The sequence below is a fragment of the Penicillium verhagenii genome, assembly GCF_028828195.1.
Source record: "Penicillium verhagenii strain IBT 33310 chromosome Unknown utg000006l_segment0_segment0, whole genome shotgun sequence".
In the NCBI taxonomy this organism is placed as follows: domain Eukaryota; kingdom Fungi; phylum Ascomycota; class Eurotiomycetes; order Eurotiales; family Aspergillaceae; genus Penicillium; species Penicillium verhagenii.
The window spans coordinates 3,368,569-3,393,222 of record NW_026643170.1 but is presented as its reverse complement, the minus strand read 5'-3'; the positions used below and the strand labels follow the sequence as shown (position 1 = coordinate 3,393,222).

The window sequence follows — 24,654 nt, the reverse complement described above, 5'->3', positions numbered from 1 at the left end:
TCTCCTCCCAATGAATTTCTAGATACTCCAAGTCAAAACTGGACTTTATATTCTTTGTCATAATCCAGCACTTGAGTTGAAACCGGCTTGATTTGTGTTGAAAGAACGAAACAACGGAGGTAGCGAATGACCGTTGACATAACCGTTGAGCCGGGCGAATAAATTGAAGTTGGAACCCCACCCTTCTTTCCTACTTCCTCAATCATAATTATATTTAAGAAAATCAAGGCAAAATGACTTCTTGTCCTAAAATACGCGGTGTGCAATACGCGGTGTGCCTCAGTATAGAAAACTGTTATCCCGGCCGGCTCTAGACAGGGTGGTTTTCAGAATGGATGAAATTTTGGGGCCACCAACCAAATATAATGTTCGCCTAGAGGTAGAGTGCACGGAAATCTTAAAAAACAAGGACTTTTGCTGCTCAAGTGCTTTTTCCATGCACATGTGCTGCATCATCAAGCGGTCAACTGTAAAGATGCGTTCGAATCAGTTTCACCTCTATACATACTCTCTTCAATTCTTTATCAAGCTCTATGTTATATATAAGCTATACCTATCAATTGTGGTCGCTCTACCCTTGATTGTATTCTTGGCAGTATCCTGATACGGTATGAGGTCAACTGGTAATGCTATAAAAAAAAGATGAAGCTTTGATTATTCAAATGTAAATTTGCTTATAAGACATTGTAGCAGGAACTGGATAACTACATCCAGCGAGATAGATTCAATGTTAGGTGGGGCACTAGGGATGAGCGTCGGAGAATCAAATTTTCAAATATCCTAGACTTTTCTTCCCATCAATTAATGAACATTGAAATATTTTCTATATTATTCCGTAGAAAGAAATACAGAATACTCAAGGCAAGTCTTCAAATGATTGATGCGACCTTTCAGTTAGTAGTTAGTTAGTGAAGAGGGGAACGCTCGTTGGCAAACACATCGGCACGATGTGCGGTTCGACCTCGCTATTCAAACACCACCAAAGCGCAGCGCAACCGGATACTAAGTCATGTAGAACACCCGTATGGGTCAGAAGAGAGAGGACAAGAAGTGTGTGTTCTTTCTAAGGTGCTGAGAGCCCTACTTATTGACATGAGCGCCGCTTCCCAGCTGTCACCGCTTCCTTTACTGTAACATATTACATAAGATGGTAGGGTTCACTACATTAGTTAATCAGTTTCCAGCCTGAGGCCATGTTAATTAGTACTAATCCGAAAAGGCCTCCCTTCCTTCCGGTCTGTTCCAATCCCCTTTTGCCATTTTACCTTTAGTCATTGTGTCTGTCACGAGTGTATTAACCCCTGCCCAGGCGAATCATCTTGTTTGACTAGTAGTTAGAGAAGTTAATTGCTTTCTGTTACGTAACGGCCCGAATTACATCGCGGAGCTGATGTGGAGCAGATGTGCGGAGTAAAACGCCTTTTTGGAGTCTTTTAATGAAAGTATTTCATACTCGTTTTATGCCTGTTAATAGTTGACTCTTTAATCAACTGTATGACACTCCCTCATCAAATCCAAAGTAAATTCTTTGATATTATCGTTCAAGCGATTAAGCGTCGCGGTTTCCCTCCGAGTCCCCATATGTCATGATAAGGTATCGGTACACTCCTATTGGGCATGGTTTATCGTTGATAGTAGGTGATAGTCAACTTCTACCATCAGTAATGTTGATTTTTTTTTTCTTTTTTTCTTCTTTTGCAATTGCAATTGCAAGCTATATTGAAACATAACTTACATTTCCAGAATTCCAGCTTCTTACTTGGCTTTTTGAAGTATTTCCTCTCTTAGATCCATCAAAGTTTCCATCAGCCCCAAAGGCGGGGAAAATCCATGATTCCGCGGGAGAACAACTCCAACACCCCCAGATTTTCCCTCCAATTTCAAATGATTCCCCCTCTTTGATCACACTCGAGCTCCCCGCTGCAAACGAACACCACCCAGAAGACTTGCAATCATGTCATCACCCCCAGTTTCCCGAGAAAGGCCGCTTTATCAACCATTTCAATGTGTCATCTGTCAAAGACGCTTTACGCGCCATGAAAACCTCAAGCGCCACGCAACCCTCCATTCACGATTCCCGGGCGAGGCTTCTCTACCATGTCCATTTTGCCAGGCAACTTTTTCACGATCGGATCTTCGCCATCGTCATGTCAGAAGAAAGCATCCCGAGCAGGAGCCAAAGTCACCCACCAAGAGACAGCGATCCAACGAACCTAAACAGCCCGATAGCGCGGAGAGCCATGCGGACAAATTATCGGTCTTTCTTCCGGATACATCCAAAATCCCTCTCCAGCTTCATGAGTCGAGTGGGGTTGGAGTGTTTAGCATCGATCAAGGGGCATGGGAAGCGATTGGAAACACCGAATACCACCCCAGCCACGACCGTCACGCATCAGTAGAACAAAATACACCCTTGGAATCAATATTCTCCGGGGGAGGTAGTTCTCCTGAGGATTATGCCCGCTCAATCAGCGGCGAGCCGTACTCTATCCACCCAGTGTTCTCCAACTCTGACAACGTACAACCCAACTTGGTTCTGGCGTCGTCTTTGCCAGATCGCCAATTGCGGTCCGAATTCTCTAATATCGATTTGCCAGGGCTGGGTCTTGTGGTGGATGTTCATCATGGATTTCCGAGGAGATCGTCCGCAGATAACTTGACTCATAGTCAAAGTGAATGGTCGCCATCGTCGCGACAAATATCACGGGGGTGCCAATTGTTTTTCACTCATGTCTCGCCGTTTCTGCCATTTCTTCACAAAGCTACGTTTGATCCTTATCAATCGTGTCCTCTGTTACTCCTCGGCATCCTTTCTCTTGGGTATCAATACGGCGAGGACCCCGACCTTGGAGACAAACCAGCCACGGGCAGTCAGCTATCAAAGATATGCTTTTACCAAGCTCGAACCCTTATCACTCCAAACCAACGCGAATCAAGTGATTCATTTCAGAATATCACAACGGTTCAATCATATCTGCTGCTCCAGGTCTGCTCCATGATGTATCTTTGTGGCAAAGACTCCGTCTATGGGCTGAAGATCCACTCTACCATGATTGCACTGGCGAGAAAATCCGGGCTTATGCAGCCAGTGTCAATGGAGCCTGTGGCCTCTAGCAATCTGGAGTCATTATGGCATGGTTTTATCAAAGCAGAGTCACACAAACGAACCATCTTCGCAGTGCATCAGATGGATGCACTATGGTATCAATGCCTATCCATCCCTCGCTCAATTTCTCATTTAGAAGTTAAGCATGATTTGCCGTGTCCTATAGATCAGTGGCTTGCATCTTCTGCTGCGGAATGGGCACATTGTCAACTTGTCACTGGAAATGTCAATTCATCAGTACAGTACGCAGATGCTGTTCGTCGGTTCCTATCACCCGACATGGGCGTGCAATCAATGCCCACATTCGATCCTTATGGCACTGTCAATATTGCACAGTTTCTGATTTCAAGCGGTCGCGAAATATCGGGATGGTCTACTATGACAGGTATGCTTAGCATTGAAAGATTCGGGGCATTGAGGTCATCGCTTGTCGCACTTGGTCCCTTTAGTCGTTCCAAACCAGAAGAACCATGTGAAGGACATCTAGCATTATGCGAGGCTACCTGGGAAACTGCCATGATCGAAATACAACTTTGGAGTCCATCACACACTGGAGGGATTGTGGAAGAAAGTATAGATGCTGTCTTGACCCAGTCCACTTACTTGTCTCCATCTTGTGACTTACTGTGCGATGTTGAGAACGCTGCGATAATTCAACCACACGTTGACTGGTTTCTCCGGTACCTGGATGCTGCTTTGCCAGATTCTGAAGCTCCATGGGTAGTTTTATACGCTTATAAAGCCTTTTTAGTTGCTTGGCAGCTCTTACGTGGAGGTCTATCCGGTGCCATGAGCGTCATACGCATCCAAGATGGTGATCTGGAGGGGGCTTTGAAGTGGGCCAAGTTAGCTTTTCGCCAGAGAGAGCGTTGGCAAATTGGCAAGCTCATATTGGCTTGTCTAGACGATCTCAGTAAATGATTCAAACAATACATAATTTATTGATGGTTTCCTGAGCGCCAATATTCAATGCATAATGTTTCATTCCATTTTAATCACTGTATTGCCGCCCCTTGTGAGCGGGACAGCTGGTGGTTATGTAGGTAATTGATAGAATTTGCATCAGTACTAGTAGTATGTACTAAATTCCAGCAATGAAATCTTCTTCTTGATTGCAACCTTCGAATTAAAATGTTAGCTTTGGAACTACGCAGGTACTAAATATGTAATATTACAACACACATGTACTGTATATACTACACAAGATTGATCAATTCTACTTACTATGGATGTATACATATACTGACCATTGAATTTCAGGAATAGGCGTATGTTCACATCAACAAGTAAATCAACATTGTAACGTAGATACTACCTAGATAGTACATCTCAGTACATTTCATAGCGCCAATTCAGCTGCACCATTTCGGCAGTGACACCCCCCTTGACTACTTGCGCGATCTTGTCTGGGTCGCCCGAGTCCAGTCGCTGGTTCTCACGTAGTACTAGCCATCGATAGACGGTGATTGTAATTGCAAACAAAACGGCAGCCCCCATCAACGTCCCGAATGCAGCATAGAAATGCGGGCCTGCATAGTAAAGGTATGAGGCCCAAATGTTTGAGGTTCCTCCAATGGCATTAACCAAAGCTGATGCTGCTGCGCGCTTTGAAACAGGTCGTGCCAGATGGAGGTTAATCGTCTTGTAGAGAAGAAGCTGTGGCCCCACCGATGCAAAAGGTAAAATCATCATGGAAAAGTACCGGGCTCCAACGTTGACTGTGGTCATGGGGATGATATACATCACAATTGAAATGGCGATGCATGACAGGATCAGGAAGAAGACATGGTTTTTGCGGTCGGAATAAAACATAATCCCAAAATAAACGAGGCCAGCAAGAATGTAAGGTGGAGCAGTAAGGAGCAAACTGATCGTGCTAGAAAATCCGAGGGAGCTCATGAGCGTTGGGAAGTAGTTCGCAATTGAGCCTTGTGTCTGGGACAGCATGTTGCAAAATATGAGTAGAAGCAGCTTGGGATCTGATAGGGCTTGTTTGAAACCTCTGAGAGCACTCTCATCTTCTGATCCTTCGGCGGGACCGGCCTCGGCCTCTATTCTCCAAACTGCCAAGTCGCGTTCCAAGGGCGATAATATGCGACTGTTGTGTGGAAATTCGGGCATAACACAGGCGCAAATGACCCCAACACCTACCGTGGCACTACCTTCAATAATAAAAAGCCATTGCCAACCTGCAATGTTGCGAACACCATCCAGCTGCAGGACTGCAGCGGCGAACAGTCCACCAAAGGCATTCCCCACTTGTTGTGCTATGTATAGACCGGCAATTCGCTTGCCCAGTTCCATTTTTGTATACCACGCAGAGAGGTAGTATATTGCGCCGGGAAAGAAGACTGCTTCGGCGGCTCCCAGGACGGCTCTGACCGCAAGTAGCTGGCCATAATTCTTGACTGCCGCGGTTGAGGCTGAGATACAGCCCCAAATTGCCACGGCTAAACAGATGTACATGCCCGGTCTGGAGATCTTGGTGATGATGAGGTTACTTGGGATTTGGAAAGGCAAGTATCCCACAAACAAAATTGAAACCGCGGTGGCGAACTGTTGAGTGGTCAAATTTAAATCCTCCATAATCCCCTGGAGCTTAGCTGCAGCCAAGTTTTGACGGTCGACGTAGTTCAATATGTATAGAATACCAATAGTCGGCAATACAATGAGATCAACTTTGCGTACAAGTTTGACATTCATTTCCTTGAGTTCTTCGTCACTCATATTTCGAAGGGTTTCCGGTAGTCGTTGGTATGCAGTAGTAGTGCTATCCATCTGCCCCTCGGCAGATGAAACGTTGTCAACATCTTTGCGAATTGATGCCGGTGTTTTCTTGTCTTCCATGATTCTAGTTGGAACAAGTTCAGAATAAGCATATTTGAATAAGAAGCCTAAAGAAACTTGGACTTACCAAAAGTCGAGGTTCTTTGTTATGTTTCTTGCCTGGTGAACTTGGCACACTTCCTAACTTTTGGCGAGTGATGTTTCTCTTATTAAAAGGTTATGGTAACCTCACAATGAGAAGCTTATCTTGGGCGACATTTTCAACCGTGTGATAGACAATCATCTAGTTCAACAAAATGCCAATCAGGTGCGAATAATCGTGACTCATTGATTGGTTCACGGAGTGCGGGGAAGTCGAAGTTATGGAGTAAGGAACTTAAGCAAAGATAAGGCAACGGGGGAGCTCAAAGTCTAAAGACTAAAGATTCCCAGTGTCATCGATTGATCGACAGCTCGGGAAGAATCCGGGGTGCATGAGACGCGTACAGAGATTGTGAAAGTCCCAATCACCCGAATACGAGGGGGAGGACGGGCATGACGGGGAGAAATAGCGCCCTGGTCGGAGGAGCTCAAATGGGGATAAAGTGGGGCGGCTAAGAGTTTCCAAGTCACCAAGAGTCCAAGACTCCATCCAACCTCTCACTCCCCACCACCAACCCGAGGATATTGTGCAGCAAAGAAGAAAACACAAGTTCAACATGTTAATGCTATTTAAGATCCTTCAGTCACGGCTTTGTACTCCTTTCCTTCCAATCTATTCAGCCCTTCAACTTCCCAAACACAACAATCTATCACCAATATCAATCGAACTTTGCTATACACAATGAGTTATACCACGCCCCTTACGACCAAGGTCAACAACTCTCGCTTAAGGCTACTCAACAAGATCAAGGCTGGAGAGTTCCCGCTTATGACTTTCATGGCTATCCCCAGTGTACGCCAGGCCCAAATCGTGGCCTTGACGGGAGTTGATGGGATTATCATCGATTGCGAGGTACATTCTTCCCCAGGTTTCCCTATCAAAAATTTCGATTCAATGCTGACCAAAATTCCGAAAAAACAGCATGGACATATTGGTGACGATGCTATGCACAATTCAGTGTCAGCTATCTCGTCGCTTGGTGTCTCTCCCATAATTCGGATCCGCGGCCCCGCACATGATATTTTAAAGCGTGCCCTGGATACTGGCGCCCACGGAATAATGGTGCCCCAGGTAGGTGATTCCTTCACGATTCATACATGCAACAAGATTTAACGTCTCTTTTCTCAATTGACAGATCAACAATGCCCAAGAGGCAGAGCAAGTCGTTGCGTCCTCCAAGTTCCCACCACAAGGCGTCCGTGGACAGGGATCCGCCTTCCCTGCAATTGGTCATGGCCTCACAACTCCAGAATACATGAAAAGCGCCAACGAAACCATTATCACCATGATTCAAATCGAGACCCGTGCTGGCGTAGAGAACGTGGAAGCAATCTGTGCCGTTCCTGGGGTAGATCTCGTGTTCATCGGACCCAATGATCTCGCACAATCCCTCCTTGGATATACTCCTGCTCGGGGCGATGAACCCGAATTTGTTGCTGCAATTGACAAGATTGTCGCTGCTGCACGGAAATATGGGAAATGGGCTGGCCGTATGGTGAACAACGGTTCCATGGCAAAGGAAGTGAGTTTGATGATGGGAATTGATAACCCGTTTTCTGGAAGTGTGGCCTGTTTGCTAACTTACTTTCTAGGCTAGAGAGAGATATGACACGGTCGCCATTACCGGTGATACAAAGGCCATTCAAAACTGGTACATGTCAGAGTTTGAGATTGCTCGGTCTTAAGGAAATCATACTGCATGTCCATATTTAATTTTCGCAAAAAGCAACATTTAAAGATGTGAGCAAGAGATATTACTACACAGGTATTTTAATCAATGACGATAAATCGACGGATACACGCTGTTCAAACATTTAAATGTTCGACATCAGAACCCTGGAAGACCCTAGCCAATAACACCTGAGCAGACTGTGAAGTGTTTGTTTGAGGGGGTCTGGAGGATACATAATGTTGTTCAACTCAAGCCTACTAGTAACTGGTTCTTACATGTTATCACCGGGGCAAAGTTATAGTATAATTCCTACAGTTCCCAAGGTCAACTGGTGGTACATAAGCCTGTTCATTTCCATTCCAACATAAGCTTTCAAAGCACTGCTAGTCAACATCAATTGATACTTTGTTTCGAGGTTTGTTCCGAGCCTTAACAAACTTTTCTTCCAACATGGGACAGCTCATATAATTTAGAAAGGACTTTGCACATCCACATGCATCTACCGAGTATAATATAATCAATATTTGCACATAAATATGCATAACAATCAATACTTCAATTAATGTTCATCAGGTGCAATGCCTCTCTTAAGATTAATACTACCAAGATCGGCTGCTCAATTTCAATGTTCCCGACATCTGGACGGTTCAAATGTTGCAACTTGCAACTCATGGCAGGGTTTTTTGATGTGCACATATGTATGCAGAACAGATGGCCTTCCAGTTTTCAAAACATTTGAATCGATTGATAACAAACATTTGAAGTTTATCACATTGAATATTCAAATGAAGATCCTCCATTATTTTAGACAGCACTTTTCCTACTACTATGTAGATATAGCAAGATATTTCCGAATTCCTTCAACCGCAATAATGTTGTCATATGTGCAACATATATCTGGGCGCGGAGCATACATAGTAAATCAAACTATTCTTTACAGCTAGGAATTAAGCTATTCTTGCTTCTGGTATTCATAATCCCCTTTTTAAATATCATCGTAACTCAATCGCTTCAATATTATATTATAAATCGCCTTTAGCGGAAGAGTGACAAAGGAAGCATGGGAAAAGGTGAGACCCATGAGCCAATACCAAGCATGTGATGGTAAGCTATCAAAGGTTACGATTTGAGGGTGAGATTTTTAAGGAGCAAAACAGAGGTACAGTGTATCTGCTAAGCCAATAAAAAGAGCATAACATCGATCAATGGCAAGCGTCAAGCATCTACAAAAGAGATAGGCTAGGAGAGCAACCATGCATTCTCTTTAAAGTTGAATTTATGATGGGAATATTTCGTTTCTTTCACCCTAATTTACAAGACTCACACCTGTGCAATACATTCAATCTCAATTACGGTATCTTTCCCTGGGGCCAAGGCTTGCAAGCAGGATCGAGCTGGCATGGGTTGGGGGAGGAAATCAATGTAAACCTCGTTCATGGATTGAAAATCGGCCATATCGGCAAGATAAACATTATACTTCACCACTTGCTCAAGTGACGAACCGGCAAGCTCCAGAACCTCTTTCAGGTTTTGTAAAACGGTTCTCTTTAATTTGAAATGTCAATACAACTGGTGCTGTCGAAAGTCTGAAATGGTTCGGCAAAAGGATAAGCTTACGGTTGCTTGTTTGATTTCTCCAGTTGCCGTTTGACCTGCACAAAACACGAGACCTGGTACTTTGACAGCCGGACCTGAAATTGTTAGACCTTTTCTCATGCCACATTCGCAGTGCTCTGGCATGAGTTAAATTATGCCGGGGCACTCACAGTTATGGGGCTTTGTGGGGAACTTCTCGCTGGAAATGAGTTGACGCGACATTTTCCAAGTATTCAAGAACTGTTTTGAAGGAGATATTTTGAGGGGTGGAGGAATTCAATAAAATTTCGGTTCAGACTTTGACTTGAAAGTGCTGGGTACCCAGTCTAAATATCAACAAGAAGCATATTTTATGCTGACCAAGGTTGGAAATTTCCGATTTCTGTTCCTCGCGCAGCAGCAGCGACAATGGAGGAGCTCTGTCTTGACTCTTGAGGAATCTTATCTTATCTGCAGGGCTGATATGGCTGCCGAATTTGGAGGAGGAGCTCCTCCCGGGCCTCGGCAGTCTTCAACGTGTCCACTATTTTAGACTTAAGTGGGTCCTCGAAGGAGCAGAGAGCGGGGACTTTCTGAAACTAGTAACAATCTGACGTCTATACCCATACCAGCTATTGATTTGTCCATCAGTTTAGGACTAAGATCAGATAGCGTTTGAACCTGGTATCAGTGAGCTCAGATTGGACGGTGCTGCCAGTCCCACATTCGTCGTAGTCGGAGACAGCAGCGTAGACTTCGAGATATCGGCTCCTCTTGACTTCAAGCCTTGGTTTGGAGCTCATTCGCAGAGTGACGATTGTATATTTTGGTTACTGTTGATCTCGGCTCTCCTCCTTTGGTCAGTTTAAGATAAAAGTCTCTTGCAAGCACCGTCATGGGGTTATTTTGAAATACCGAATATCAAGTCTGCTGAGAAAAACTTTATCCTTCCGAGTATTCAAATGTTGCCCACTATGCCTGCTGCTTCCTTCTGTCCACCTGCTGCCGACCTTCCTGGCAAGCCTTCTGTCCCTGCTTGGATCCCACCTCCAGTGACAAAGGAAAAAGAGAATTTTGCCGAACTTCAGTCAATTGATTTGTCACTGCTCGATTCCGATGATCCCCAGGTAGTTGACAACCTGATTCAGCGAGTCAAAGCTGCCATTCGGGATGATGGATTTTTGTTCTTGGAGAACTACGGCGTGTCTTTGGAACAGGTAAAAATCGAATTTCAACCCTTGAGACAGAAAATAATAAGGAAAGATTTTCAATGACTAATGATGGATATATTTTTCCTTTCTTCTGAACAGCTTCACCGGCAATTCAGTCTTGCTCAATACCTGTACAAAAATATCAGCGAAGAAGATAAAGAGCGTCTTATTTTCAGCCCCGAGACTGGTGTCTGGTCGGGTTACAAGCATCCCTATGGATTCAAGGTGAGAATTCCAAAGTTATTTTCGAACGACTTGAGGGCTTCTATCTCGGTTTGAGTGTGCTGACCTTGATTATGGTGACTTCAGAGAGAGCGCGGTCCCGCCGATGGCATTGAGCAATTCAACTGGTACAGACCCGACTGGGAAACCCTAGATCGCGTCCCAACATGTTTGCACCCTTTCATGGATGAGATCGAATCATTCTGCAACTATCTTACTCAATCCGTGAACCGCCGGCTTCTGACTCTATTTTCGCGTGTGTTGGAACTTGACGATGACTATCTCTGGGATAATGTCCAATCACAGGGCCCTTCTCCAACAGGTGAAGGTTATTTCAGACATGCCCTTTTTAAGCCCGTCGAGAGAAAGACTGAAGAGGCATCCAAAGGCCTTCGTATGCATGGGCATACCGACTTCGGTCTAACGACATTGCTTTTCTCTGTCCCCATCTCCTGCTTGCAGATTTGGGGTCGCGACGAGAAATGGTACTACGTGCCGTACAAGCCAGGCGCTCTTGTAATCAACATTGGTGACACATTGGAGATCGTTTCTGGGGGCCATTTCAAAGCCACTCGGCATCGAGTCTTCAAGCCACCTGTCGATCAAATCCATGAAGAACGCCTCTCTTTGGTATTGTTCAACAGCTCGGTTGGCGATCTCCGCATGACCCCAGCACAGGGTGAGTAAATCCAGGACAGTTTGGATAAAATGACTACCAATCACTTACACTACCTTAGATTCTCCACTCATCCAGCGAGAGGGTTGTATTGAGGAGCAGGGTGTCTATAAGGAGTTCAAGAATCTTACATCTCAAGGACAGCTCGTGCCAACAAATCGACAATGGCGCGAGATTCAGATCTCTACTGTTACTGATCCCACAGACGAAACTAGGAATTCGGTCGGAAAAGATCAGGTGATCATAGAAGGCAAGCTCATGCACCAACGGGAATATATGGGCGTGAAGGTGGTTTTGCCCGTTTAAGCACGTCCTCGCTGTGTTTGACTTTCTTGCTACTTTTGCGAGTTGAACCCCCACACAAATCTCCTCTTTTCTGATCAGCTGGCTCTTTTTTTTTATTCTATTCAATATTGATTCTCTGCTTGTGTTCTTCGGTTTTGGTTTTTTTTCCCCCCTGTTCTCCTGGTTCTGGCTTGTTATTTTCCCTGCGGACGACAATTGCCCGTGTGACTCAACTTAGGAGGCGGTGCATAAGTTTGCTGACTGGTCCTTGGATAAACCGAATTTTACTGCCCTTCGGACCGCTTACTGTAATGAGCCACCAGTCTCCTCACCTATACTCACCGCCTATTGTCAGCACTATTTTGATGCCAATATATGATTATAAACCATTTTTACGACTCCTAGAAACTTCTAGGAAGACTTTCCAGATAATATTCAGCTTCAGATATCTCCAACCCGACTGTATATAGGCAAACTGTAGAGACCAGCAGTCTTGGGACAGTAGGAAAAGGAGCGGCAGAAAGTTATGTAATCACATCCAGATGTCCTTTTAACATTCAAACTTTTGTAACACGACGTAGGTATTTCTAGAAGTTAGTTAGTATAAACACGTGGATTACACACTATGTATATGTACAGAAAGTATGCTCAATCAATGTTTCGAGGTAGGCGTAAATGTTCAATCCATTCTAACTGCTTTCAAATGCTATGTACTTGTTACAACTAGCCCTGGTACGATACATACACCTAATGAAATTTGAATACGGCCGATAACCGGGTATCTGGAAGAACTAATTCTCCGGTCTTGGTTCGGAATAACGTTAGCTTGAGGGAAACCAGTAATTACGAGAATAACGTCTGGAGGTGTCAACCGAGCAATTACCTAGACATGTCCGGCAAGAATTGACATTTATGGTCAGGTATATATAATTTGACCACCTGATCACCAGCTGAAGGTTCCGAATCCAGGTTCTCGAGGACGCCGCTGGGTACTTAAACATTTGAACTTCTTTCGTGACAACTTCAATGTTCCGATCTCGGTATCCACACCGGCCAAGGCGGTGGAAGTCGTGGGACCGATGACGGACAGAAAGGGGAAAATCTATCAATATGCAGCAGCGAGTACAGCAATTAAGTACCTAGGCACGGAGTATCAAGTGAATACCCGTGGATCCAAAGGCCAAGATGGAAGCCGAAATACCATCCCTTTTGCCGGCGCACATTATGCAAGAACAATTGGGTTTAATTGACCTACTGGTGGCAATGTTCCCACCTACATCATCAAGGGAGATAGAAATCATCTCTGAATCTGCAAGACAGTGCATTGACACACTTCGAGATTGGTGTTTGGACCCAACCTCTACACCGATTATCCCTTCCATGTTACCCCTCGTTGTCACTCTACCGATTGCTGGTGGCGACAAGACGATCCAAGTGACCATTCTGGTGCCGCTAAAATGCGAGGATCCCGCGACAATTGACCAGCCTCCGTCACTGCGTTATACTGTCCGTCAACCAGACTGGATGACCAAAGCTGAAGTTGCGGAACTCGCTGCTTCAGTCCCACAAGTTGATGCTTTCGAGGCGTTTGAATACATCCAAGAGGGAGCCAGTCAACTTCTAGAAAACAAGCAGTGCCAGGCCATGTATTCTCAGGGTCCGAGATTGCAAAATTCAAAGAGCACGATTGTGAGGGTATGGTTCTATTTTCCATCTCTGTCAACTCGGAAAAAGAGAGATGACATGGTTAATCTTGCACCTGGATATTCTTTGACAGGCTTCGTATTGGCGGGCAAGCCAGGAGTATTATGTCTCGAGGGCGCCTCAATAGATGTCGACGCTTACATGAGCTTCATCAAGACGCATTCCTGGGGCGATATTCCGAGCCACCAGAAAAAAGTCAGCGAGAGGTTTAGACAAACAGAGAACGTTGAGAGAGTATTTTCTGGAATGGAAGAAATAACAGACTCCCTGGGGGAGCGAGGAGGCCAGCGGGCAAATCGTGGTGACATGCAGGCACTTGAAGTGTGGCTAGAAGCAAAGGGTCTCCAAGAAGCATTCAAAATGGTGATATTTTGACCTTTGGAATATTTCTTTTCCAAGTTCACCCGATTCTGGCCCGAATAGGCCGGTTGAGCATGGAGTGTGTAGAGACCACTTGTTCTGCCAGCGTTGTTCAACTCCGAACTTCAAGTCGAAAAGGGCGGTCCTGTAAGCCAGCAAATCAAAGTTATTCGCACCTCGCATAGGCTCCGATCATTTTCTGCCCGAGTCACTGGTGATTATAGTAACAAGCTCCTCTTGTGTCGCGATGGTAGACAATGAACGAAGCTGAAAGAGCCCCGATACTTTTCTCACCACCCGCCAATCCCACTTCCCCAAATTGACCACGTTCTCATCACCGCCTTTCAGAAGGCTCACACCTCCAACACCAAAGTTCCTTTGTGGCTTCGAAAACCAAGTGGACTGTGAAGCGATGTGGCTTTCATTGGTCGGAAGTTACGGGAGGAATCGATGAACTTGATGCGCCGAGAGAAGAAAACAAATTTGAAACGGCGCTCCGCTGTTACAAAGTGAAAGATACTATTGAGTAATTGATGGGCAAAAGAAAAGAACGGATTTACTTCAAACTGAGTCAGCGTCATTTGTTAAGTGCGAAAACCTCATTCAGTAATCCTTGAATTTCTCCTCAATCAGACAGTGAATATATGCTTCTAATTTCTTTGATTACGATATACTACTCAGTGTTCGAGAATACCAGTGCACGTGTGTTATTCTTATTAAGCCAGCACTGAGAGCAGTATTTGATCAGTTGCTTCAAATGTCCGAGATCCCCGAGGGTACTGTTGACGTGGCCCCACATACATCTGAACAGTTCAGATCACCCCAGTTCTTATCCGCCTATTGACTCACAGGAAACTGCCGTTGACTTGAAGCTTTCTTCTAATAATTTATTTTGAATTCCAGTTGGGTTGAAATCGTGGGTCTGGGAGTCATCTTTCTAAAAATGTTCTCATGCCATTTGCTCTATGCTCCATGTACTATGCAACATCAACATTCAAATAATGGTACGCTCCGGAATTATGTCCCGTTACCATAGAGTCATGCTGAGATCATATGAAATGCAACCCTCTTGTCAGTCAAAGGTTGCCAAATAGAGCAATCTTCAGGAGTCTGGTGTGCCAACCTCTGACGAGTCCTGGGCTGCATAAGAATGGTCAGTTAGCCCGTCAAATCCCGACTTTCTATCCAACTAACTTGTGACTAAATCCACTTCTGAAAGGAAACATGCATTTTCTTTATGTCTTCAATTTTCTGATTTCAGTGGGTCTGGTATTAGCCTACGATTTGCCTGATAATTTGCTACAAATCTATAACACCCACAAGGTAAGAATCGACATGGTTGAATACAAGAGCCTATTAATTCTTAACATTAATCCCTTAGGCAGGACAATGCAACAATGAACTTGGAGGTGGCTTCACCGATGGGATCAGTGGTGCTTCTCACAACTTTGTATATTGTGGCGATGTCAGTGGTGCGATTTATCTTCACACCGAGGACAACGGTGGTCAATATGACAACATGGACGTGGACTGCGACGGTCTCAGCTTCAAAGGAGGCGATTGTGGTGATGATAACACCGGCCAAGATGAGACTGCATTCAAAGATCAATTAACACAGTATGGTATCTCGGATTTAGATGCCAACGTTCATCCGTATGTGGTGTTCGGAAATGCCAATTTCGATCCTCAGAACTATGGAATGGAGCCCCTCAGCGTAATGGCTGTTGTGTGTAACAATCAAGTGGTATGCTTTCCATGTTTCCAATCGGTTTTTCTGACTGCTGGCTGATATGTATAGATCTACGGTATCTGGGGCGATACTAACGGTGAAGACTCTACTGGTGAGGCTTCCATCTCTCTTGCTCAAATGTGTTTCTCGGATGATGATATCGACGGAGAAAATGGTCATGGGGCAGACGATATCCTTTATCTGGGCTTCATTGGGCAAGATGCCGTTCCTGGAGAGAGTGCCGATTGGGGAGGAGGTGATCGTGATACCTTTGAATCCAGTATCAAGGATCTTGGCGACAAGTTGGTTTCCGGTCTTCAAGCCTGAAGTCAAATTCCGATACTGTTACAAGCTTTGCAAAGAAGCATGGCAGCATGACGCCTCTTGCGTCTGCATATGAATAGAGTGTTTCAATTCAATGAAGAACGGCAGCATTGGATAGATATAGAGTGAACAGTTCAATGTTTGAAAGTAGACTTAATAAGGGACAAGCCCTGGAGGACTCTTGTTTGAGGGCCTGGGCATTTCAATCCCTAAGGAGGGTTACCTTCGAACACTGAATGTTAGGTATCGAGGGATACGCTGATCTTTTTGACTTGACAATGTTCTTAAGCATTTACTTTGAACTTTTTAGGCCTACTATTTCCTTCCAAATTTGTGCCCATTTTAGTGCTCAAACAGAATTTTAAAATCGAAGCAACCATTACCTTATTTAAAGGGGAGTAGTTAAATGACAGAAAGTGAGGCTCTTCGATGTTTTTTCAGATGGTGCATGTGGTTTAAATCGTCCAATTCGTCAAGATTTACATGTTTGACTCCAGCCCTGGGAGGCTGCAATTGCGTAGGTATTGGCCGCACCAGTAGCCGAAAAGGTTAGAATATGGAGGTCGATGACAATTTAAAATGCTCCTTAATACGAGAATTGAAAATAGAAATGGGGGGAAAACGGTCCAAAACAGATAAAGAAAGATGATGTATATACATAGCCTATCCCGAGGAGGCTCCCGATATATAACGCCTCGTTTTCCCCAGAAATAGAAATAAAGAAAAGAAGAAAAGAAGAAAGGAAACTCCACCAGATGACCCCACATGCACAAACATAATTGATGGTCTTAGCCACCCAAAATGGTCCAGGTCATTACCCCAACCCAGCTCCCAACAAACAGCACAGTTAGAATTCCAGCGCCTGCGCGATCTCCCGTGGTAATCGTGGTTGTAGTATCGGATGTGGTGGTATCGTTTTCACCTGCAGTTGGATCACTGGTACTGTTTCCGCCGGTAGTGGATGTGACTGGAGCCGAACTGTCAAAAGCAATCAAGTTTGCGACAAAGATGTTTGTGGCGCTAATCTCTTCCTCCATGCCCATCCATCCATCATATGTCGACTTGTACCATCGCACTCCACACGTATTATTGTCATGCCCTGTACATGATGCAGCGGCGGCCGTGGCAGAAGCTTGAAGGACCGGTAAAATAGTATCATAGGTCGATGGAACTAAGAGAGCCGTGAAGGATAGCCAAGATGAAACCAATCCCTTGAAGAGGATTTCGTTATCATTACAGACTTCCGTTGGCTCACACAGCTTCTCCTCAAGAATATTATCGGTGAGAAAGTGTTCAAAGGTCTTATTCAATAGACCATCAACAGCCTCAAGCCAAACGGAGCTACCATTTGTCTATATTCTGTTAGATAGGAAATGAATTGAAGTCGTAGAGGGGTGAGTTGTTCTCTTCCCCAAAAGAGCCTTCTGAAAAAGACAAGGAAAAGCAAATTATAACTTACGTAGTTATACATATAAGCAGCACCCATCAAAAATGTACCATAGTTATAGGACCATTGATCGTTACCCTGGGTAGCACAATCATTTGTGGTTTCTGTAGAATCGGCCACATTCCAGGTGGAGTTGCTCAGGAGGGGGGAAGTCAGAGCCCAGTCCCAAATCTTTTCGGCCCAGGTGGCGTAGGTATCGGTATCGGTATATCGTGCAAGGCGTGCTGCTAGCTGAAACAACCCACCATTGGAGATGGAGTTTTTCATTGTGTAGCCAGACTCGTAAGTCCAGATCTGCCACCGTAGTCCACCGTCACAGCTAGTAGTGTCCCATCGGTCGATCTGGCTGTTAAAGACACCCTGTGCGAGGGAAAGCCACGAATAGTTATCCCCAACATCAGTGGCGTCAGCGAATTTCAGCTCCGCAGCAGTCATAGCTGCTATACCCCAGAACATCTGGTCATCGTTTCCCTTTACTCGCCAGTCAGCACTGATATTTCCCTGCCACGGAAACAAGGCAAAGTGGCCTTACAATATAGGAACTGTAATTTGTTGGCATATAATCATCGTCTCCGGCTTGCCACTCCAATCCAACACGGAGATTGTCGTTGTAGGTTGTGTCTCCCGTAAAGTGCCAGTATTGTAGAAGCGCCAAAAACAGCGCTGCACCCTCCCACCATTTACTCGCGAAAGCTCCAGGAATATGACCGGTTTCATTGCCCTTGTAGTAGGTCATCATCGCGTAGGCCGATGTACTCGCCGCATCTTTGATGGATTCTAATATTAAAGATTCGGAATTGTTAGCTGGTTGGGGTTTTCTGACAGGCCAGAATGAGTATCGGGATAAGTATATAGATTTTGACGCACGTTCATCAGTTAGGTCCAAATCGATCGCACACACTGATGTAGAAAAAATCAATGTAATCAAAAGGCCCTTCAATACAGGCCAGGGGCGAGGCAACTGCATCGCTAACGGTGAAAGAGGCTAGGCCACCTCCCAGTATCGCAAGTGGGTCTGCCAATGAGAAGTGGACAGAAGAAGTGTTATGCAATGAACAGATGGAAAGTGTTGATTTTTGGAGACGAAGAGAAAGTGGGAGTTCCAGGAACGACTATGAATCACGCATCGTCCACGGGATTTTTTTTTTTCTCTCTTTCTTTTCTGGAACACCAGGAATGAAAGTGGGTGCCCCATCTTGCACCATGGGGGATTAAATATAGAGAGCATGCGTAATCCTCGGCGCTAGCGTCGTCAACTTTTATTGTGGAGAAAAGGACACGCGCCATCAGGCCCATCACTATTCGAGTGGAACCAATCAGTGGAGCCCGCCAAGCTTCATGTCAAGCTTTTTTTTTCTTTCTTTTCTTTTTTTTCGGGCTTGTCTGATCGGAGAGTCCAGGGATTGTAATGATCTCGCCAGGGTCCTTTAAATCGAATGGGGCTTTGACGGATAGTTGAAAGAGGGGAAAACTTGATCTGGGGCGCTTTTAAAGGTCAAGCCCCCCCACTATATCCCTGATCCTCTTTCAATCTGTAAATTGTAATGTTCCAAGGTCCACTACATCAGGTGTCATTTTTTGAGGCTGAAGAAGATGTCGGGATGATCGGCACCATCTAATAGTAGCCTTGGAGATCATTCCCGACTTTATCGGATCTTAAATACCGCGGAGAAGATTTAATATAGAAGGTTGATCCTCCTTTTTCATGAATTGCTTCATGCTTCTTTCCACATGCAGATGTCATTTCTAGACTTCAACCCGAAGCCAGTCACTAGTCTTACAGCTTAAGAAGGCTACCCGAGGAATGCCGACCGAAGAAACTTGTTCTCAAGTGTTCAATGTTTGTAAATATATTTTTCTCCTCCCTGTCTTCAACCTATTCTAGACCAAAATGACTGCCAATAAAGAAGCTGGGCATGACGGAAAAAAACCTGTCAATCCGGCTTTAATCTTATCCGTGCACCCGAAGTGCATGATACTGTATCCAACTGCCGGTATTCATAACTACCAGTGCGTGTGGAGTGATAGCGGCTTTCCGTTTAGATGTCTTATATTTAACTTGAAGCTTCTTCATGATTTCTTGTCTTACTTGTTTGCTTTTTCTTTCCTCCAGTCATGTCCCCAAGCTCGAACGGCCCATAGAAGGGGACTGCAGGCGACCCAAAGTATCGCAACGATGGTCCCAGTCCATCCAATTCCAATCGCATCGATCAAGGGTCCCACAAATGCTGTGGTACCAGCGCCCATCAAACAGCGGCACAGATTATTTGCTGCTGTGGCAGTTGCGGCACTTTGGTAGTTGATGTCCACTATCAGAGTGCTTAAAGTGTTGAATGCTCCAGTAGTGGAAAGGCCAACAAAAAATAATGTCACGATCGGTCCGCCGACTGAAGTTCGATATTCCATTGTCCATCCATAAGCAAGGATGCAAAGAGCAGCGAAATACATCAAAGGCAATGTGATAGTCAACCGCGCTCGTTCAATGTTGAAGTTCTTGATGTCTTGTTGGCGGTTCTTTTGTATCGGCATACCTTGGAGATGTGCCTCACGCCGGAAGTTCCAATCCAGAAGGGTTCCCACTGTCCATCGCGAACATATGCTTCCAATCCCCAATGGTAAATAGCACAGACCGACCTGGATGGAGTTAAAATCATACCGGCTCGTTAGCTGGGTCGTCAGAGTGCTAAGGACTGCCATATAGCCCGCAAACACGAAACCACCATACAACAAGATCAGTCCGGACTCTTTTTGCACGGCAATCAACAATGAAGAGATCGGATTCGGCCGAATTTTCTGTTGTTGGATTGAGGAGTAATCGGGAGAAGTCTCTCCCTGTCGGAACCGAGATCTCGGGGCGATGAGAGCCCACCCAGGTTGATTCCAGCGGTTGGGAATCACGGAACCGTTACCGACAACAGCTCGACAAGTTTCCGGATATACCATGAACAAAATCACAAAACAGGCTCCTGAGAAGATTACCAAAAACCAAAAAATCGCTCTCCATCCGAGAAAGTGATCAAGCAGTCCGCCAATAACAGGCCCGAGCGAGGGTCCCAGTGCCATTCCGATACCAGCATATCCAATATATTTCCCCCGCTCAGAACGCGTTGTGAGGTCGGCAACGACGGCACTCCCCAGTGCGATGGTCCCGCTGCTTCCGGACGATTGAAGACAGCGGAGAACCAATAAGGCAGCATAGCTGTCTTGCAGAGCAAGGCCAATATTCGCGCCGAGATAAATCGCAAACGCAATCAAATACGCCGGTCGTCGTCCGTAAGAGTCCGAGAAACTTCCGATGAAGGATGGAGCCAACCCTTGGAAAATCTATGCTTGGTCAGAAATTTTGCGCCATTATTCAAGGTCCCTGGGTGTTGGCTTACCAGGTAAGTAGTGATGGTCAGATTGATCAGAGAAACCGAGACATCCATATCCCGCGCCAAGGATGTCATGGCCGGCAAGTAAATACTACTTGATAACGGGGAGATCAAGGCCGCAAAGGAACCCGTGATAATTACCAAAGCTTTTTCACCTGGAGGGAGCACACTGTATGGCACATCGGAAGGCGGGTTGGTGATTTTTGTTTCGGTTGCATCTTCAATAGCTGGGGGTTTCTTTTCGTCGCGTTGCTGCGATGATTCCTGTCTTTCCCCATCTTCCAAAGCATCTTCGCGAATCGAAGGATAGTGCACGTTTTGTAAGTCAGGGCTGGAGAGGAGGGTGGGTTCCATCAGTGCCTGTCCGAGTAGTATCACAAGTCCTTTGGCGACAAATTGAGGGGCAGCCTACCTTATTTGTATTCCAGGGCCCCACGTAAATCCACGCTTCAGCCCTCAATAATTGTGAACCAAATCACAAAGGTTGACATTCTCCTTTGCGGTGACGGGCCGCTACCGGCATGAGACTGGGAACGGGAAAGGTGGAGCAGTTGGTCAGGTAGTTTGGCTGTGAATTGTTCTCGCAAGATTGGCCAATTGGAATTCGGAGTAATGATATCCCGATCACGTGGATGCTCCAGCATGAATGCCTTATTTGTCGGGCATAAAGTGGCTTCCTGATGTGGAAATTTGGCGTCGGCGTCAACCGTCACGCTCAAACTTTTGTTTCTACAGAATCAGGTACAATGTACGTACTACGGAGTACGCAGTCGAGTATTCATTCGTGTTGGGCAGTTAACTGGGAGCTTGGTGTCTACCTGCTTACATTGGAATTGCAGAGTGAAAAGACCTGGCACCTGTACATCAGGACTTTTGGTCAAGACATCTGCTTCCAACCTTGGAAATCCTGTTTCCCCTTGATCCCGTTACCGGCTTCGTGCGATCCACATCCTATCCCCAAAATTCAAATCCATGAATAGAATTCAATGCCAACCCACTCGTGTACGGTGTGACTATCTCAATCCACTGCCTCAAAGTATTCAGTACGACTTTGAGTTCAATTAATTGAACGTAGAAACAATCTCAGTATTGCGCCCAAGCATTTTCGAGTCCGAGCGAAAAACGGAGTGCAAACCAATCATGGCCGCCACTGAAAGGCCGGGTTTCGCCAATCCAAATCTTGGACTTGCTTTTGCGAAAGTCCAGCCAGCGCAGTGTTCACATCAATGGATTTACGCCTCTGGTTGTCCCGCTTTATGTAAATCCACAGACAGGCCCCAATGACCAAAGTGAGGCTTGAAGTAGCAAGGTTGAGGCCGTTGCCGATGTGATAGTGCGGGGCATCAAATGGCAGGAAGGACCATGTAGAAATCAGGCCGCCAATATTGCCAAACATAACAGTCGTCCCAATGGCAGATGATCTAGCAGTGTCTGAGATGACGTTTGCCGATACGTGAGCGTTGCACAGCGCCCCCAAGGCAAATGCACCACTAGCGATGATGAAACTGGCTCCGTATCGTACCGTGTTGTCATCGCTAGCAAGAAACATAATATATCCCGTCATCATTAATGGAGGGCTAATGATGAAGAATACCAGCCTATGGTCGAATCGCCAGCTGAGAAATGGGAAAAGAACAGTAAAGAAGGCACCAACAACATAGGGTGGCACCGTATGAAGCTGCTGTGATATGACAGTGGCCTTGGGGTAAATCGTCTGGACAATCGTCGGTGCAAAGAAGGCCAGACCCTGAACGGTTATGTTGTTTAGAAGAAATACAAAAGCCGTGGCAAGCGTCACGGGGCTGAAAATTCCACATAAGGTCTTGGGGAGATCAATCTTGTCAAGAACTTCAGTTGTCGCAACTCTCTCAGATTTGACTCTGGCAATGGCCAGTTCCCTCTCGTCCTTTGTCAGCCATCGCGCTGTTTCTGGTCGGTCAGTCAAGGTGAGGAACGCCAACATGGAGACCCCGATTGTGATAATTCCTTCAATGGCAAAAAGCATACGCCAGCCGCGGAGACCTCCAAAATGGTCTAGTTTTAATATTCCCGATGCCAGCAAGCCACCAAATGCACCTGCCAGAGGAGCCATCACAATATATAAAGACAAGCGAAAGGCAAGCTATGAACGATGTTAGCTCAAAACAAACCACCCAGATACAAGACAACACCCACCTCACTTCGGCGATACCAACGGCTGAGGTAATAAGCGATACCAGGTAGCAGACCAGCCTCAAATGCACCTAGCAAGAATCGCACACCACAGGCATTGTGTATATTCGTGACAAAGGATGTGCCAACCGAGCAGATGCCAAATCCAAGTGTAATGGCTGGCAGAAACCAGCCAGGTCCAATCCACTTACATGCAAGCTAGGTGGAAATCAGTTAGACCCATCCGCGGGTTCAATGAAGTAAATATATTCTTACATTGCTTGGAATTTCAAATAAAATGTATGAAATATAAAAGATCGATAGTACGATGTTGTAGTCATAGCCTTTGAGACCGAGATCCTTGTTGAACCCTGCCAGTTTGGCGTTTCCTGTCATGACTGATCAGTCACCCATGAAAAACTAAGAATAACATTTCAGTGTACTCACCAATGTTTGCGCGGTCAATAAAGCAAAAGAGGTACATGAGTGCCACGGTTGGCACGATGTAAAGATCAATCTTCAGTCGCAGTCGGGCTTCAGCTGCTCGATCTATCTCCAGCAATGGAGAACCATATTGATCGGTTGCCAGATGGCCATCAGCAGCGTCATAGGAAATATCGAAACCCACATTCTCTCTTTGCACTTCATCAATCTTTTCAACCATAATAGTCTCGTTACGGGCTTTATCAGTGGACATCGCGAGTAGTGAGGCTGCTGTTGTGGGATAGGTGATGTTCGGTGTTACTGTGAAACGAGAAACGAGAAAGAGAAACACCAGCAGAATATCGGAGGGATCAAAAGCCTATCCGAATTAACTGGTCATATTAAGAGCAGGCAGACTGCGCTATTTATCGCTTGTGTAACCGATAAAAGGCCAGACAGAACTTTCTTGAATTGCGGGGAAAGGATCGGAGAAGCCGGCTGTACAACCGCATTTTCCATTTCAAAATCTGTCATCGCCAAGGAAAAGTCGCGAGGTCATACTCATATCGGAAAGTTATTGGCAAATGAACGTCTTGGCAGTCGGCAGTTTTGTTTGTGAAGGTTCGCTTTGCGGTTGGCAACTATGCCGCTGACCAGAGGCGAGCCACAAAGAAAAAAAATAGTGCCACAAGCAAGCCATTGTGAAGCGTATGAGGTCACCTATGCAGATGTCAATGATTCGTCAACTTGATTATAAGTAGTTACGGGAATTCGCCCAGCCTTAAACTTTAAGGATGATCAGCAAAGTTCCACGTTCCACGTTCCATACCCTCCCCTTCCCCTCGAGGATAAATTATGGCCTGTCCCGGGGTATAACCATGCCAAGTCATGGCATTTCCTGATGTTGTCTCTCGGCTCAAATGAAGGGTAAACCATCAATGCTAGTTTGCCAAGCCATGTATGGCTTGGCTGGTTTTTTTCTGCGGGGGGCAGATCTGAGAGTCGATATTTTTGCGGGGTATCACGAGCGGGTCAGATCAAACTGAGGGTGATGGTGAGTTGGAAAAAGCATTGGTTATCTTTCGAGATGATTCATCAGTTGTGCACATGTGCAGGTCAAGATTTTGAACTTGCGAAGAGAAAAGAACTCAAAACCGAATGGGCAGAAAAGCGCGAGGACATCAGTCCAATCATGTGCCCTTCACGTGACGTCCGTAACAATCATACAAATGCCTGCAATGGCGGAAATTCAAGCCCATGAATAAATCGTCCATTATGCTCGAAGCTTCATTATGAAGACTCACATGTCACCTATCTACATCCATGTATGGTCGAGAAAGATCTGCCTTTTGATTGTGGGGAATCTGATCGTTAACCAATTACAGCGAACCTTTGGAAGAAAAAAGGGGAGACACTTGGAAGCCCCATAATTCAGGTGACCTTCGGATATACACGGATCAAGCGGA

At 45.5% G+C, this 24,654-nt stretch overlaps 10 protein-coding genes across 10 annotated transcripts; 5 read left to right on the top strand and 5 right to left on the bottom strand.

Annotated features, from left to right (window-relative positions):
• Positions 1–1,954: 1,954 nt before the first annotated feature.
• On the top strand, positions 1,955–4,027 carry N7466_006657 (uncharacterized protein; the record flags this gene model as incomplete). Its single annotated transcript, XM_057166054.1, has 1 exon — positions 1,955–4,027. One exon carries the CDS (start codon positions 1,955–1,957, stop codon positions 4,025–4,027), a length of 2,073 nt encoding a protein of 690 aa, XP_057021653.1.
• Positions 4,028–4,435: 408 nt separating this feature from the next.
• On the bottom strand, positions 4,436–5,953 carry N7466_006656 (uncharacterized protein; the record flags this gene model as incomplete). Its single annotated transcript, XM_057166053.1, has 1 exon — positions 4,436–5,953. One exon carries the CDS (start codon positions 5,951–5,953, stop codon positions 4,436–4,438), a length of 1,518 nt encoding a protein of 505 aa, XP_057021652.1.
• A 763-nt stretch (positions 5,954–6,716) lies between these two features.
• N7466_006655 (HpcH/HpaI aldolase family protein) lies at positions 6,717–7,720 on the top strand (the record flags this gene model as incomplete). The annotated part of the gene is made up of 4 exons (XM_057166052.1): positions 6,717–6,887; positions 6,957–7,106; positions 7,171–7,557; positions 7,628–7,720. 4 exons carry the CDS (start codon positions 6,717–6,719, stop codon positions 7,718–7,720), a joined length of 801 nt encoding a protein of 266 aa, XP_057021651.1.
• Positions 7,721–9,027: 1,307 nt separating this feature from the next.
• Positions 9,028–9,525, bottom strand: N7466_006654 (RidA family protein; the record flags this gene model as incomplete). Its single annotated transcript, XM_057166051.1, has 3 exons — positions 9,028–9,252; positions 9,325–9,398; positions 9,474–9,525. The coding sequence occupies 3 exons, from the start codon at positions 9,523–9,525 to the stop codon at positions 9,028–9,030; spliced, it is 351 nt and encodes a 116-aa protein (XP_057021650.1).
• Positions 9,526–10,244: 719 nt separating this feature from the next.
• N7466_006653 (gibberellin 3-beta hydroxylase) lies at positions 10,245–11,697 on the top strand (the record flags this gene model as incomplete). Its single annotated transcript, XM_057166050.1, has 4 exons — positions 10,245–10,499; positions 10,593–10,718; positions 10,803–11,394; positions 11,453–11,697. 4 exons carry the CDS (start codon positions 10,245–10,247, stop codon positions 11,695–11,697), a joined length of 1,218 nt encoding a protein of 405 aa, XP_057021649.1.
• A 1,164-nt stretch (positions 11,698–12,861) lies between these two features.
• Positions 12,862–13,755, top strand: N7466_006652 (DUF1115 domain protein; the record flags this gene model as incomplete). Its single annotated transcript, XM_057166049.1, has 1 exon — positions 12,862–13,755. The coding sequence occupies one exon, from the start codon at positions 12,862–12,864 to the stop codon at positions 13,753–13,755; it is 894 nt and encodes a 297-aa protein (XP_057021648.1).
• Positions 13,756–14,964: 1,209 nt separating this feature from the next.
• Positions 14,965–15,796, top strand: N7466_006651 (glycoside hydrolase family 75 protein; the record flags this gene model as incomplete). The annotated part of the gene is made up of 3 exons (XM_057166048.1): positions 14,965–15,063; positions 15,122–15,484; positions 15,539–15,796. 3 exons carry the CDS (start codon positions 14,965–14,967, stop codon positions 15,794–15,796), a joined length of 720 nt encoding a protein of 239 aa, XP_057021647.1.
• A 785-nt stretch (positions 15,797–16,581) lies between these two features.
• Positions 16,582–18,207, bottom strand: N7466_006650 (glycoside hydrolase family 76 protein; the record flags this gene model as incomplete). The annotated part of the gene is made up of 4 exons (XM_057166047.1): positions 16,582–17,145; positions 17,253–17,711; positions 17,773–18,017; positions 18,108–18,207. The coding sequence occupies 4 exons, from the start codon at positions 18,205–18,207 to the stop codon at positions 16,582–16,584; spliced, it is 1,368 nt and encodes a 455-aa protein (XP_057021646.1).
• A 1,118-nt stretch (positions 18,208–19,325) lies between these two features.
• Positions 19,326–20,968, bottom strand: N7466_006649 (uncharacterized protein; the record flags this gene model as incomplete). Its single annotated transcript, XM_057166046.1, has 2 exons — positions 19,326–20,564; positions 20,621–20,968. 2 exons carry the CDS (start codon positions 20,966–20,968, stop codon positions 19,326–19,328), a joined length of 1,587 nt encoding a protein of 528 aa, XP_057021645.1.
• A 784-nt stretch (positions 20,969–21,752) lies between these two features.
• Positions 21,753–23,462, bottom strand: N7466_006648 (putative MFS transporter; the record flags this gene model as incomplete). The annotated part of the gene is made up of 4 exons (XM_057166045.1): positions 21,753–22,736; positions 22,790–22,984; positions 23,042–23,154; positions 23,213–23,462. The coding sequence occupies 4 exons, from the start codon at positions 23,460–23,462 to the stop codon at positions 21,753–21,755; spliced, it is 1,542 nt and encodes a 513-aa protein (XP_057021644.1).
• Between the last annotated feature and the right edge of the window lie 1,192 nt (positions 23,463–24,654).